This window comes from Silurus meridionalis, chromosome 12 (genome assembly GCF_014805685.1).
Source record: "Silurus meridionalis isolate SWU-2019-XX chromosome 12, ASM1480568v1, whole genome shotgun sequence".
Classification (NCBI taxonomy): Eukaryota; Metazoa; Chordata; class Actinopteri; order Siluriformes; family Siluridae; genus Silurus; species Silurus meridionalis.
This window is the reverse complement of record NC_060895.1, coordinates 5,329,118-5,342,635: the sequence shown is the minus strand read 5'-3', so window position 1 is coordinate 5,342,635 and position 13,518 is coordinate 5,329,118. Positions and strand designations below refer to the sequence as shown.

Genomic DNA, 13,518 nt, shown 5'->3' with positions numbered 1-13,518 from the left:
TGAATTTTTTTTCCTGTTTAAAATATTTGTGTTACTTTCTTCATTGTAGATACTGGCCACAGTTTGATATATTTGCTCGGGAAGTCCTGTTTAAATGCCGTTACAAAATTGAAGTACCAGTTCCAGGCACAGTTTTTGAGCATTTTTTTAACCTAAATGAGGAAATGTTGGAAGATGCTACTTGTTCATTCATGGAGAACAGTGGCCCACAACATTCTTGCACACCTGTGTCCCAGGTTCGTTTACTTAAGTATTAAACAGTTTCCTGTATATAAGCATTATCTTTATATTTGCCTAAGGGCCATTTACTTGCTCCTCTTCACACAATAAGGGTTTCACAATTTTTATAATCTTTCTAATGTAAATGGAATAGCCTAGGTATTTATTTTATTTTATTTTAGTAAATAAATAATTAAATCATAGCACTAGACCTTATGTTTTGAATAGTTTGACCTTGCTAGATGTGAACATATTTCATTTTGTTTAATAAATTGTAACCAATTCTTAATATCTCTCAACACAGTATAAAAAATATGCATACCTCCTGGAACGTTTATTAGAAGCTCATTATCCAGCATTACTAGTAGGAGAAGCAGGGAGCGGCAAAACAGTATTGTGCAAGACTTTAATACGGAAAAGACCACATCTGCGCTTACCAATAAACCCACTTCTCTGCTCTGCTGATTTACACAATATACTTGAGGGGATTGGGAGCCAGAATGCATCACCGAACTCTTTGGATTCAATCAAACAGCATGAGGGTTTGTTTCTGTTTGTAGATGACTTACATGAATCAGCGATAGGTAAATACATTTTAAAGTCTTCTCTGTTTTGAGCTTTTTCTTAGTTTTTTTTTATTTGACCTGTGTAGATTAATGTTTATTTTCTTTTATACAAGGTAAAACATCGGCAACTTTGGAAACCTTGCGGCAATGCATTTCAAAGGGTGGATTGTGGACTTCAGATGGCTATCACTTTAAGCTGTTTAGCTCGGGAGCAGTTAGTTATCTTGGCAGTTGCAGGACTCTTGAAAGACAGAAAAGTGGCTACAGTCAGATTTCCCCACGGCTTTCTAGACTGTTTAATATCTTGGCACTTCCTTTAATGACTGCAGATATTCTATATTCTTTCCATTCGTCACACTTACAGCAGTGGCTGAAAAACTTTCCACCAATGTCAAGCATGGCAGATATGGCACATTGTATTGTTGATACAACCTATGATGTCTATCTTGCTGTGTGTAAACATTTATCTCCTGCTGCATATTCTCCCTACGTTGTTTTTTCAGTATCTGACCTTCAAAAAGTTTTCCAAGGAATGTACCTCTTTGATTCTAGGACCACAGCCCAACACTTAAACCAAAGATGGCCTAGCCACAGTTTTCAAAGTTTTTCTTCAACTTCATTTTCAGCCTTTGATCCAGATTTCCTGGGCCCCGTAATGAACATACTCAGTATTGCTCGTCTGTGGATGCACGAGTGTTTGCACACTTTTGGTGATCGGCTGTCCTCAGATGAAGAAAGGCAAAAACTGATTTCATTTACTTTACAAGCATCTGAAAAACATTTTGGTAGCAAGTTGGTAACGGAATCCCAAATCTTTGGAGAAATGTCTAGCCGTGGATGTCTATCAGAAAGCACAACCACAAATGGCATTAACCAGCAAGGACAAGTGACTATGCAGCGAGATATTGTTGAGTGTATTGCGTCTAGAATAGAATCTTTTACACCTCCCATGGATGTAGTGAATAGCGGTCTGTCAGATCTGCCTGACTCAGACTACTCTGTGGAGTTAAGCAGCTCCGACTCTACTGCTGCATGTGAAAAACCTCATACCATCTTTAGGCCTGAGCAGCTGCTGTTTGAGATTAGTTCTTCTAGCCATGATATGGTCTTTGGCCCAGAATTTACAAGACGTCATGTGTGTAGAGCACAGAAGTTTAAACAAAACACGTACGAAGAAAGAGACATAGATGTGTTAATACAACAACTGACTAATATCGTAAAAAACAAAGAAGAAAAAGATACTTGTTGGAAATCTGCAAAATTTGCTGTGTATCACCAGAGAGTGCGACAACTTATGCATATCTTACGTGTTTTGCTCATACCTAATGGACATGGGGTTCTGATTGGATCAGCTAAAAAAACAGGACGAAAGACAACCATACGCCTAGCAGCTTATTTAACAGGATACCATTTAATTGAAGTCCATTGTGGTAATGAGGTCAGACTAAACGAGCTTCTCGAAGAGGCTCAGCATCAGATTGACATGAATAGAAAACATGTCATTGTTTTGCTTCATGAGAGTACTAGTCAAGCCACTAGGGATGAACTTCTGGTGATCATGGAAACCTGGCATCATGGAGAAGATATGAGTTCGCATATTAGTGCTTTGTTAAAAAATTCACCAAATCAAAGCATTCACCGATTCAATAAACGGAAAAAACAAAGACATATACATGTCTTTTTACTTCTGCCTCTCAGCCAGCACACTGATCAAAGAGAACTGGAACAGTCATCTGTAATTGCACGTCATGTTACTAAGGCTTTAACTCTCTGCTATTGTGTAGAGGTATACCATCCTTGGAGCACTAAGACTTTAGTAAAAATTGCATCTGTTCATCTGAAGAACAGTCTAGGTAAGTGATTTAGAGTGGTCAAAACTTTAGTCAAGAATTCTAAATCTATCAGGAATCTAAATATTTTCAGTGTGATTAAAGGTATTTTTTACCTTTTTGTAGCTTACATCCTGAAATTCTTTATACAGTATCTGTATCTGACAATAAAGTTCATTTTATTTATATTTTGTGTTTAGATGACAATACTTTGGTGACCAATATTTCTCAGGCAATGGCTGAAATACACCGGTCTGCAACAAAATATGCTTCAGCATTTCTAAACACAGTTTCTAAAAATCTGTTCAGCCCACAGACATATATTGAACTGATTGAAAACTTTAATCACCTTTTTGACCACATCTGTGAGAAAGGTAGAACACATTCCAACAGGTGAGCATTGATGATTATGTGCTTTCATGGAATATAACTCACACCATTGAAATATGATGACAACCTGGTTTTTCTTTGTTTTAACCTATAGGTTGGAAACCGTTCTGGGCCGTGTAAATGATCTGACTGACACAGCCCAGGATTACAGCCAGGAAATTTTTGGGATTAAAGTCAAAATTCAGGAGGCACATAAGGTAAAGGCACCTGTATAAACTTATAATAATATTTAAGTATGATGAATTGGCTTATCGTTTTAATAATAATGCCCATAGATACTGAATGCTAATATAGTGTTAATATATTGAACATTTACTTGAAAATAATAAACATTTCCTTTAAGCTGAATTATATTTGAATAAAAGGACATTTGGCAAAACTTAGTATTGGATATGATATTACTGGTGGTGTGTACATAAAACCCCACTACAAATTTTGTTGCAGGAATTAAGCCATTCGCAAATGGCTATGGATATTGAGTGTGCAGTGTGTGAACAGACTCATCAGCAATGTTTATTGGAGGAGAGCTGTCTTTCTGAGCTACAAGAGCAGTTAGATCTAGCTGAGAAACAAGCAGAGGATACCTTTAATGAGGTCAGACTAGCTAGCTTTTTAAATTCTAATATGCATTTTGGATTTTTTTCAATATTTGGTTTGCTTTATTGTTTGATAAGGCCAACTAACCAACAACCAACTTGTGTTCTATTTAGGTGAATCCACTGTATGAGGCAGCACTTATGGCTCTGCTTTCTTTAAATCAGTCTGACATAGAAGAAGTCCGTCACTACAGACAACCTCCTGATGGAGTGGTCATCCTGTTGAATGCTATATGCAAGCTATTCAATTGTTCATGCGACTGGAAAAGTGTCAAACATCTTTTCGGGCAACTCGATTTCCTACAGGTAATTTATTGCTTACATTGTTATCTAATTAATAACTATCTACTGGTAAAATGTACACAAACCTTATTCTCCTTTACTGATCTTACTCCATCAGGAACTAAAATTTTTTGACCACTCAAAAATAAACGATGAGTTATTTGAAGAGTTGGGGGAAATTGTACACTCACCAAACTTCCAGACAGACTTAATTTGTGGTGTAAGCAAGGCTTGTGAATCTTTATGCAACTGGGTACGAGCAGTTTACCAGTATGCCTGCGTTAAGCGCCAGATGGCTCCACACGAAGCTCACAAGATCCATGTGAACAATTGCATGGCTGAAATCCGAGCACGGCTGAAGGTGGCTAGGATGCATAAAGAAGCTGCTCGAGAAAGACTAGAGGTTGCGGAAAAGCAACACCAGGCTATCAACAACAAATTACAGGACCTTTCAGCCGAGCTAAGTAAAGTTGAAATCCAAGAGAAAGAGGTTGCTTTCACTATTAAGCAAGTAAGATACTACATGGAAAAATGGAACATTGCTAAAAATGTAAGTAAATCATATTTTTTGTTAATGATAAAATTCAGTTTTCCTAGAAAATAACTGGGCAAATTCTTTTGATTTTGTTATTAGATTAAATTACTATTTTCATATTTACATATAATTGAGTAAAACAATTTAGAACTGGCATATTTTTGTTCAAACACATTTTTCAAGTGATATAGGCACATGTGACTGACGTGTTTTTTGCGTGTGCTCTGTTTTTTTGATTGTTCAAAAATGACTATCTACTTTTAGTTTGAGTCTCTGGTTTTACCTGTGAAGAATGGATTTTTTTTTTATTTTGTGAGTAGTGGTTCAAATGAATCCAAATGTATTATAGATGATTTTTTAAATAATGGACATTGTCCCAAAGCAGCTTTATAGAATTAAATGAATTACAAATATAAAATTCAGCATCACAAATATCCATAAGTTTATCCCTAATGAGCAAGCCATTGGTAAGAGACTATGACACTATAACACAGATGTGATGGATCTCTGGAAAATAAGATGGCCTGCCACACACATCAACAAATTTAAGTGAACATGTGAGAGTGGGGGGATGACTGCATTTAAACCAGTTCATCAAACACTCTATAAACATGGGTCCTCCATGACTGCTTCTTTACCTAAGAAAAGTCTACTGGCAAAAGGCTTGACTAAACAAATATAAACAGTTAAACTATGTGTCAATTTTTTTGGAAGGCTGTTCCATAACTGTGTGTTTTTTGTAAGAGAAAGCTCTGCCTCTGCTTTAGTGTACAGTCCAGGGGTCACCAACGAGGTCGCACGCAAGGACCACATGAGTCGCCCGCAAGCCTTTTCTAAAAATAGCTCTTTCCTACCTTGTTATATCATTGTTGATAATTATTGTGAGAAATCATTCAAATTATCAGTGTCTTCACATAGATCAGGGGTGTCAAACTCAGTGATGATATTATATAGATCTATTATTATTGTTATTAATGTCCAGGCGATATGAAGTGCTGATAACACAAACTACAGATCCCATAATGCAGCGCTTCAGCCGCCTTACCGAACGCTAGACTACCTGGGAACATTCCAGCGTCAAGTCGAGCTTTTGTTGATGTATTTATCCATATTGTGAAGTTATTGTGAAACAGCGCCTCACAGTGGTGAGGAGAAAAGTTGATTCTGAAAACAGAGTCTTTCAAAACCGATGGGATTCTGAGTAGATGTTTACTGACACTGCCGGTAAACACGTGTGTCTTATTAGTGGAGCGAATGTGGCTGTAATTAAGGAATTGAATCTAAGACGGAACTACGAGACAAAACATCAGGATCAGCTGAAAAACCTGAATGCAAATCAGAAGATACAGAAAGGAGAAGAGTTAAAGAAGAAACTGACATTTCAGCAGATGTTTTTCACCTGAGCAAAATCACAAAGTGAAGCTGGTGTGAAAACAGAGGAGAAATCAGACTCACATCAGCCAGTTATTTACTGAGGGAGAGTTTCTGAAGAGCTGCATGATGAAGCTGTGAGATGTCTGGTGTTTGACAGGAGAAATTTTTATGGAGAGCAAAATATTTTAAGTTATTTAAAGTTTAAGATATTTTTTTTATAAAATGGCATAAGAGCAAAGAAATCTGTTTTGATTTGTTATTTTAACGTTTTTTTCAGGGTTTTTTCGCAATATTTTTATGGAGAGCTATTTATTTAAAGTTTATTTATTCTGGAATAATATTCCTGTCTGTCTTTATTCATATTTATGTTCAAAAAACATTGTTTTAGTGTGTTCAATAAATGTGTATCCTGTTCGGCCTGCGACCTAAAGTGTGCTTTGAGTTTTGGCCCCCTGTGCAATTGAGTTTGATATAGATAAATATCATTATTTATTAATAATAACTTAGAATTAAAGGTAAATTTAGCAAATTTGTTATTTCAGAATTGTGTATCAAACTGGTAGCCCTTCACATTAGTTGGTACCCAAGAAGTAGCTCTCGGTGTCAGAAAGGTTGGTGACCCCTGATGTACACTATTCAAGGTACCAATAAACCGCCTGCACCTTTTAATCTAAGTAGGTGTGGCAAGCTGTAATAGGCCAGATGTTCACTCAGGGTCTGTGATGTGAAAACATTCAGTGCATATAAACTTTCATTTGATGTATAATTCAATGCAATATTTGTTTGAGAGCCATTGCAGAGTAAATAAGACAAGGGTGACATGATCATATTTTCTGGTTGTGGTAAGGACCCTTTTAGACTAAATAGAGCTGTTTATGCACTTACTAAAGCATCCAGACACTAAGTAACTCCCTGGAGATCTATACATAATTAATCGTATTGACTGACTAGACTTATTTTCGTAAGCTACATGTGTTATGTTGCTGTAAAGAACTTCGAACGTGTTACATTTATGTGTATTCTTTGTGTGATGTAGATCATTATAATAAATATCTGTAACATCACCACTTCTTTGATAGGGCTGGTGTATTTATCTATACCCAGGAGGACTAGCTTCATTTAATACTAAACATTTGTTTGATTTAATCCATGCAATGGTTCAAATCAAGTGTTAGGCAAACAAATATTTACTTTGTTACTTTTTTAAGATTTTGCTCACCTTGGAGGTGCTAAAGTGCCATGTTCTAAGTTGTTTACCACATCTTGCATTTAAATATTTTTATAATTATTCAAATTATTAGGACAGTCAGATCATTGTTTGTCTTATAATGTTTGTCTCGGTGTCTTCTGTGTAGAATAAAAACAGTAGAATTGACCTTGCCATTTCAATACTTTTTGAGGGAACTATAATTCAATTAGCCATTCTGTTTAATTTCTGTAGGAATCTGAAATGAATGACCACACTATTCCTGGTGATGCACTGTTGTTAGCTGCTGCCATAACCTATTTGGGCCCATTTGGGCCTGAGATTCGCTTGGAACTGTTAAAAAAGTGGCACAAAATGTGTCTCACGGGCACAATTGCAGTTAGTCCAGAAGATGTACGTACATCATTGTTTGATGAAACACAGCTTCTTTCTACTGAGACTGCCCATACTGTACAAATTCCTGTGGCTGTGGAGCTTCATATGTCTCTGTCACAAGCACTTGGGTGGGATTCACATCACTTAGAAGAAGTGTCTCCCATTGATGTGTTAAAACTGTTGTTGTGGGGACATAGAACTCCATGGGCTCACAAATGGACATTGCTTACAGACACACAGCAACATAAAGAATGCACTTTCCAAACAAGGCAGAGAGGTGAGTGGTTCTTGCTTCCTTTATTTACTTGGTTATTTAATGGCTGCAATATGAAGTTGTGCTTCTACTTTTCAGAATATTCTGACCAATTCCCAGTTAATGCTGGAAGATCTGAAAAAGAAAACGAATTTGAGCTCATTGTTTCTGCAGATGACCCAGAATTTATTCACAAAATCAGTCATGGTGCAACAAAAGGTTGGCAATTTATGCATTAAATGCTTTTCAGTCTATTTAGGATATCTTAATTTAGCGTTCATTTTCCACTAAATATGTTACAAATGACAATATTGCTGCACTTAAACAGGTTTGAAAGTTTTGGTTACGGAAATTGAACATGCTGTGCCAAGCGATGAGTTCCTCAGTATCTTAAATCGGCCAGCTGGAACTCACATTTTTGATGTGTTTGATCCAGTCACAACACCTCACCCGGAATTTTGCCTATTCCTTAGCACCTCTCTTCCAGCAAAGGTTCTGTTGGAAGGTAGGAACTTGATGCATTTAAAAATCAATTATTGTTGTTAATTTATTTACTTCAATTTCTATGTTTTTCTTTTTTTTTTTAGAAATTCACCCATTTATATTAATAAAGGTGAAAGTTATAGATCTATCTCTAAGCACATCAGAAGTTAAGGATATTGTTCTGAGTGACTTAATGAAGTCTAATTGTTCAGAGCTTTGGTTGAGGCATTCCCAGTTACAAAAAGATAAACAAGTTCTACAGGATAAACTTCATTCAGAAGAGGTAAAGTAATTAAGAAGATATAATATTTTAAACAGTTACAAAATGTTAACTAAAGGTCAATGCTGAAGTCTGTTTCTTGTATTCTTTTCCAATTCTTCTAGGTTTCTTTGATGGATTACATCTTGCAGTCTTCCACCCCACTGCTTCAGGATCCTCAGTTCCTTCCATATGTGTCACTGTGTCAAAAAGCCTCATTAAGACTTGAAGCAGGAATTGAAAAGCTGTCTAACTATATGGATGACAACAAAGCCATAATTAATGCCTTCCACTGCATAGCAGCACTGGCAACAGCTCTTTATCAGGATATCCAGGATGTGGGACGTCTCTATCCTTTTTACTCTTTTCCCCTGTGCAACTTTTTAATTGCTTTGCGGAAAACCTTAGCCCTAAAGGTTTGGTCAGATGTCATCTGCAGTGGAGAAATGCTGGAGGGTGTTGGCACGTCAGACATCTTACACAGAATAGTGTGCCATGTATTTGCTCATTATAGACCCTATTTATTCCCAAACCATGCAGAATTACTGTGGTTATATTTTTCTTTTGCATTCTTTATCCACACTGAGGGCTGCCCTGAGATTGAACGCGTCATCTTTCTCAGAGGACTCAATGGCATAGAATCCACAGTATATTCTGCATCAGCTGAACAGTCTGCTTCTATTCTTCCAAACTGGATACCAACCCAAACAAAAGTTCATTTGGGTCTCCTAGAGAAATTATCTTCCTTTCATGGCTTAACGTCCTCTTTAAGGAATTCATCCAGACAATGGCAGGAGTACTTTCACTTTCCTTCAGCCACAGTGGCTGGAACTGTTCCATGCCAGTCAAATTCCCAATTGACATTATTGCAGCGTGCTATACTTTGGAAGACATTCTGTCCACAGTGGCTTGCAGCAGTGGTGGATGATTTCTCTGCCTGTCAGCTAGGACAAAATATACAATCAGCTATGGAAGGTGGTCCTCATATCAGTTCTCCAGAGGCACTATTGAGCTTTTTGTCCACAAATAATTGCCCAGTAATTGTAACTATGCCGAGTCCAACAGAAATTCGAACAGGAAGCATCCACCCTCTGCACTGGATTAAACACTTTGGACGACACCAAGAAGAAATGAAAGGGGTAAGGTGTTATATAATACATTATATTTTGATGTATAAATATAAATGTTTATATTTATTGCTTTTTTATGATTCTCAATAGGTGAGGGTAGTTGTACATTCATTTGGGTCTAAATGCCAAAAACACGATGTTCTCTCATCACTTAACACAGCTGTTCAGACTGGCCATTGGCTGGTTTTGAATAACTGTCACCTCCTGGATCATTGGGATGCCAGAGTTATTACTCAGCTAAGGCAGTTAATATTCTGCACTGGACAAGGTAAAAACTCTCTTTTTTCAATCTTCAGTCAGGATTTAATTCTTAAACTATCTTTGCTTAGCCACTTAGCATTGGGCTAATGAATTAACAAAAATATTTTGTAGTATGATAAATTTGTTAGGGCTAAAGTACAGAATGTCACCATTTTTATATGCCAATTTTAGATGAGTGCGGTATTTAGAAATAATGCCAAATTAAATTGTTTTACCATGCTTAGCAATTTAAGCATGTTTTAAAAACTGTAAGTGTAGATTTTGTGGTGTTTCCAGAAGAAAAATCACAATCCCTTAGTTAAATTGGCCAGAAATAATTGTATGCACCTGTTGGCAGTGGGCATGACTAAAACAACTCCATACTTATGAGGGATGTCGGCATACTTTTGTCCATATAATGTATAAAACCTTTTGCTTGCAGAATTTTCTTTAGCTGTTCATAAGTAGTCATATGTATTTTTTTTTCTTTTAGAAATTGTTAGTTAGGTTTTAAATGTTGGCAAATTTTCTAAATGTGAAAAATATTTATGTTCGATGTAATAAAAATGTTATTGTTTTTATAAAAATATGAAATATGAATATGAAATTGTACACCATTTAAAAAAAAAATATTCCAATACAGACAGAAAAGAGTATTCCAGAAAACTGATTTTAATGAAAATTCTTACGTTTCTTGCATGTTAGAAGCTATGTGAATACTTACTGTTGAGTCTAGATGTGTTTGGATAGTGACACGAATTCTGTAAATTTGCTTCTGTACACCTCCACAATTTTTGTTCATGCAAGATGTGACTAAATTGTGGACAATTGCATGAAAAGCAAATAAAAAGTTTTTTTGTTTGTTTTTTTTTTAGTTGAATTTTCATTTCCCACTGTTCAGGGAAACTCAAAATATGTGGTCAAAAATGTGTCATTGCAAGTAAAGAAGGCCATCATTAGGCTGAAAACAAATAAATCAGGTTTTAGAAACCTAAGACGTGGTTAAATAAACTTTGTTATAAAAAATTAGTGCAGCAATATTAAAAAGCCAGGATGATCACTTATGACATCTAAAGTGGATGATTGCAAAATTATTTTCTTGGTGAAGAAAAACCTCTTCAACATATAGCCAAGTCAACTCATGACCAAAAATACAAAAAGTTCACCTCAAGATGCAATATGATATTCAAAAACAAAGACAAAATGACAAATGTCTATAATGGTATGCCACAAAACTGATAAGCCTTCAGAATACTGACCTCAAAAGAAGCAGCATCTAAACATTTTCAAAAAAAAGGACTGAAAAACATTTAAAAAAAGAAAACATAAACATATGATGTATCCAAATTTCAAGCATTAATTTACTGCTAAATTATTTGATCTAAGCATTGAAAATATTGGCCTTTCTTGTTAGTTTGCTCTTTTACTGCTTGAGCCTGGGGATTGTGGAAAAATAATTTCTAAAGAGCAAATACTATTTTTTTTGTTTTTAACATTTTGAATTACATCCGAATTTTTATACTTCAACTGCATTTAGATTGTTTCATTTCAAATTTATTGTGGTGATGTACAGAGGCAAAATTATGAAAATTGTATCACTGTCCAAATGTCTAGTCGGGTTGACTGTGTTTAATGACATTTTACAAGACTTGTCTGTATGTGTATCTGTAATTCGATCTGTTATCTATCATATAGTGATGGAGATAAAATATACATTTCTATTAACAAACAAACAAACTGCAGCAAATCCAGTATTACTTAAGTTTTACCAAAAAGTAAGCCGACATCCAGAAACTAAGCGGGGATAAAAATTAGTTAAAAATTTTAGTTAAGAATTGTGACTACCTCTATAAAAACAGAAGCTACTGAACAATGAGCTATTGAAGCAGCCTATTAAACTAGGAACACTTATAAAGTCCAAACAATTCCCCATTCATCATTTGACAGTAAGAAGGATTCAGGTGTGGATTTAAACAAACGCCAGTATAGAGTTATGCTATTCAAAGAGTCAAAGGTCAGATTATTTAATGCTCACAGATACAAAAGAAAAACCCAAGAGCTACATTCTGTGACCTAAAGGGTTATGTAAGCTTATTTATGTCCAGGAGAGCATAATCGGAAAACAAAATTGAACAATTATTGGCTTTCATGGAATTTGTTGGATTCCATCTTTTGCTAACTGGAAAAACATTTATCAAAATAATTAACCAGAATTATAGAGACATTTTGATTTTGAAAAAATATTACACCATCATTATACCATCTTGCGCCTATCCCTTAATTGATTTATTTTTTCTACACTTCAGGGCACTGGATGAATAGTGAGGCAGATACCGGGATTGATCTAATTGGAGGAGATCCAGGCTATAAAGTGCATCCTCACTTCCGACTCTGGTTTATAACAAAAGGCAGTGCTCCACTTTCTATTCCAGGTGTGGAATATTTTATATTATTTTCTCACAGATTACATTTACATTATTTATCTTTATATTGTGTTATGAATGTCAAAGTCTGAGACCACTAATGAAAATGCCTCTGTTTTGTATTTCTGTCTGATGTAATACAACAGTTTTCACTACAAATAAGTTGGTACTAAATCTGACATCACATTTAGCTGTTTAATTGCTCCATATTATAAATTTGCTTACATTTAAATGTTAAACATTCTTGATAATGAACATTGAACCAAATATTGCAAAGTCTTTAGATTTTTCGGAAAGAACCACATATACTGTAGGTGTGATGGCCAGTTGTCCACAAACCATTGCATGTATCATGTGTGCTTGAGAGCATGTGTATAATAATTAGTGAGACCTCAGGAAATAATTGGGCTAACCATGATATCTTAATTGTTTTTGATAGATAGTATCTTTGTAGCCTTCTCATCTAATATCGTATTACCACTAGCCTCCATTGGTCTAAATCTATTTTAAATAGCAAATTTTGTGTTTGGTTTGTTCAGTTTACTAAACAAAACTTTATCTGTTAACTAAACTGTTATTTTATTCCAGTGTAATGTGGGCTTGATGGTTTTGTTCTGTATATAAATTCCATATTTCCTCTGCAGCTTTTATTAGGATGGGTGCTATGCATTTGGTGCTTGACTCTCAGTGGAACCTGAAAGATGAGCTGTACTTCTCTCTGAGACAAGTTACTTCCACTGTTCCTCAAACTATGAATGTGGAGGATCCTCTTCTTCTATGTGCCATCCTTCATTCTGTTTTAATACAGAGACAAAAACTGAAGCATCTGGGGCATGGCAGCATTTATAAATGGTGAAGGAGGTCTTAAATGTTAAAATACTACTAATACGAATAATAATAAAGTTCACTAATTAATAAATAAAGAATTTGACATTTTGTTCTGTGTTTTTGTCTAGGTCATGTGAGGATCTTCTTGCTCTGATCGATGCACATGCCCGCATTACAAAACAGTGTCATGACCCTATTGGAGCGCTGGAATATGTAGCTGGTACTGTTTTTACTTTTATTAAAGTAATTGAAAAACCCTCATTTAAACGGGAAATGATTTGATTTGATCTGTAGGTGGCAGTAAAATGAGCCTTTACAGAGCTCACTATAGTGTGTAAATATAGAAAACTCAGTGATACTCTAGATATAAGCTATATGCAAGCGATACTCAATTACAATCAAGTAAACATTTTTTTATATGTAAACATCTAAAGCTATAATGTTAAAACTGCTAAAACCTTTATTGTTTAGCTATCAGCATTTAAGCCATCATTTTCAAGGTTACAATATTAGTGTAAAATCAGAAAGT

The 13,518-nt window shown here is 35.4% G+C and overlaps 1 protein-coding gene across 4 annotated transcripts in view; it reads left to right on the top strand.

Annotated features, from left to right (window-relative positions):
* The window catches only part of LOC124394659 (dynein heavy chain domain-containing protein 1), a 30,156-nt gene that overhangs the window by 13,657 nt on the left and 2,981 nt on the right, over positions 1-13,518 (top strand). For 3 of the 4 annotated variants that reach the window (XM_046863033.1, XM_046863031.1, XM_046863034.1), the window contains 17 exons: positions 50-236; positions 524-803; positions 899-2,638; positions 2,815-3,007; positions 3,099-3,201; positions 3,449-3,598; positions 3,715-3,906; positions 4,001-4,432; positions 7,233-7,650; positions 7,726-7,845; positions 7,955-8,131; positions 8,214-8,392; positions 8,494-9,507; positions 9,589-9,766; positions 12,045-12,170; positions 12,806-13,013; positions 13,118-13,209. In XM_046863033.1, the coding sequence (XP_046718989.1) occupies positions 50-236; positions 524-803; positions 899-2,638; positions 2,815-3,007; positions 3,099-3,201; positions 3,449-3,598; positions 3,715-3,906; positions 4,001-4,432; positions 7,233-7,650; positions 7,726-7,845; positions 7,955-8,131; positions 8,214-8,392; positions 8,494-9,507; positions 9,589-9,766; positions 12,045-12,170; positions 12,806-13,013; positions 13,118-13,209 (5,789 nt within the window). The remainder of the gene's footprint in view (positions 1-49; positions 237-523; positions 804-898; positions 2,639-2,814; positions 3,008-3,098; positions 3,202-3,448; positions 3,599-3,714; positions 3,907-4,000; positions 4,433-7,232; positions 7,651-7,725; positions 7,846-7,954; positions 8,132-8,213; positions 8,393-8,493; positions 9,508-9,588; positions 9,767-12,044; positions 12,171-12,805; positions 13,014-13,117; positions 13,210-13,518) is intronic. The other variant, XM_046863032.1, reaches the window with a different exon arrangement.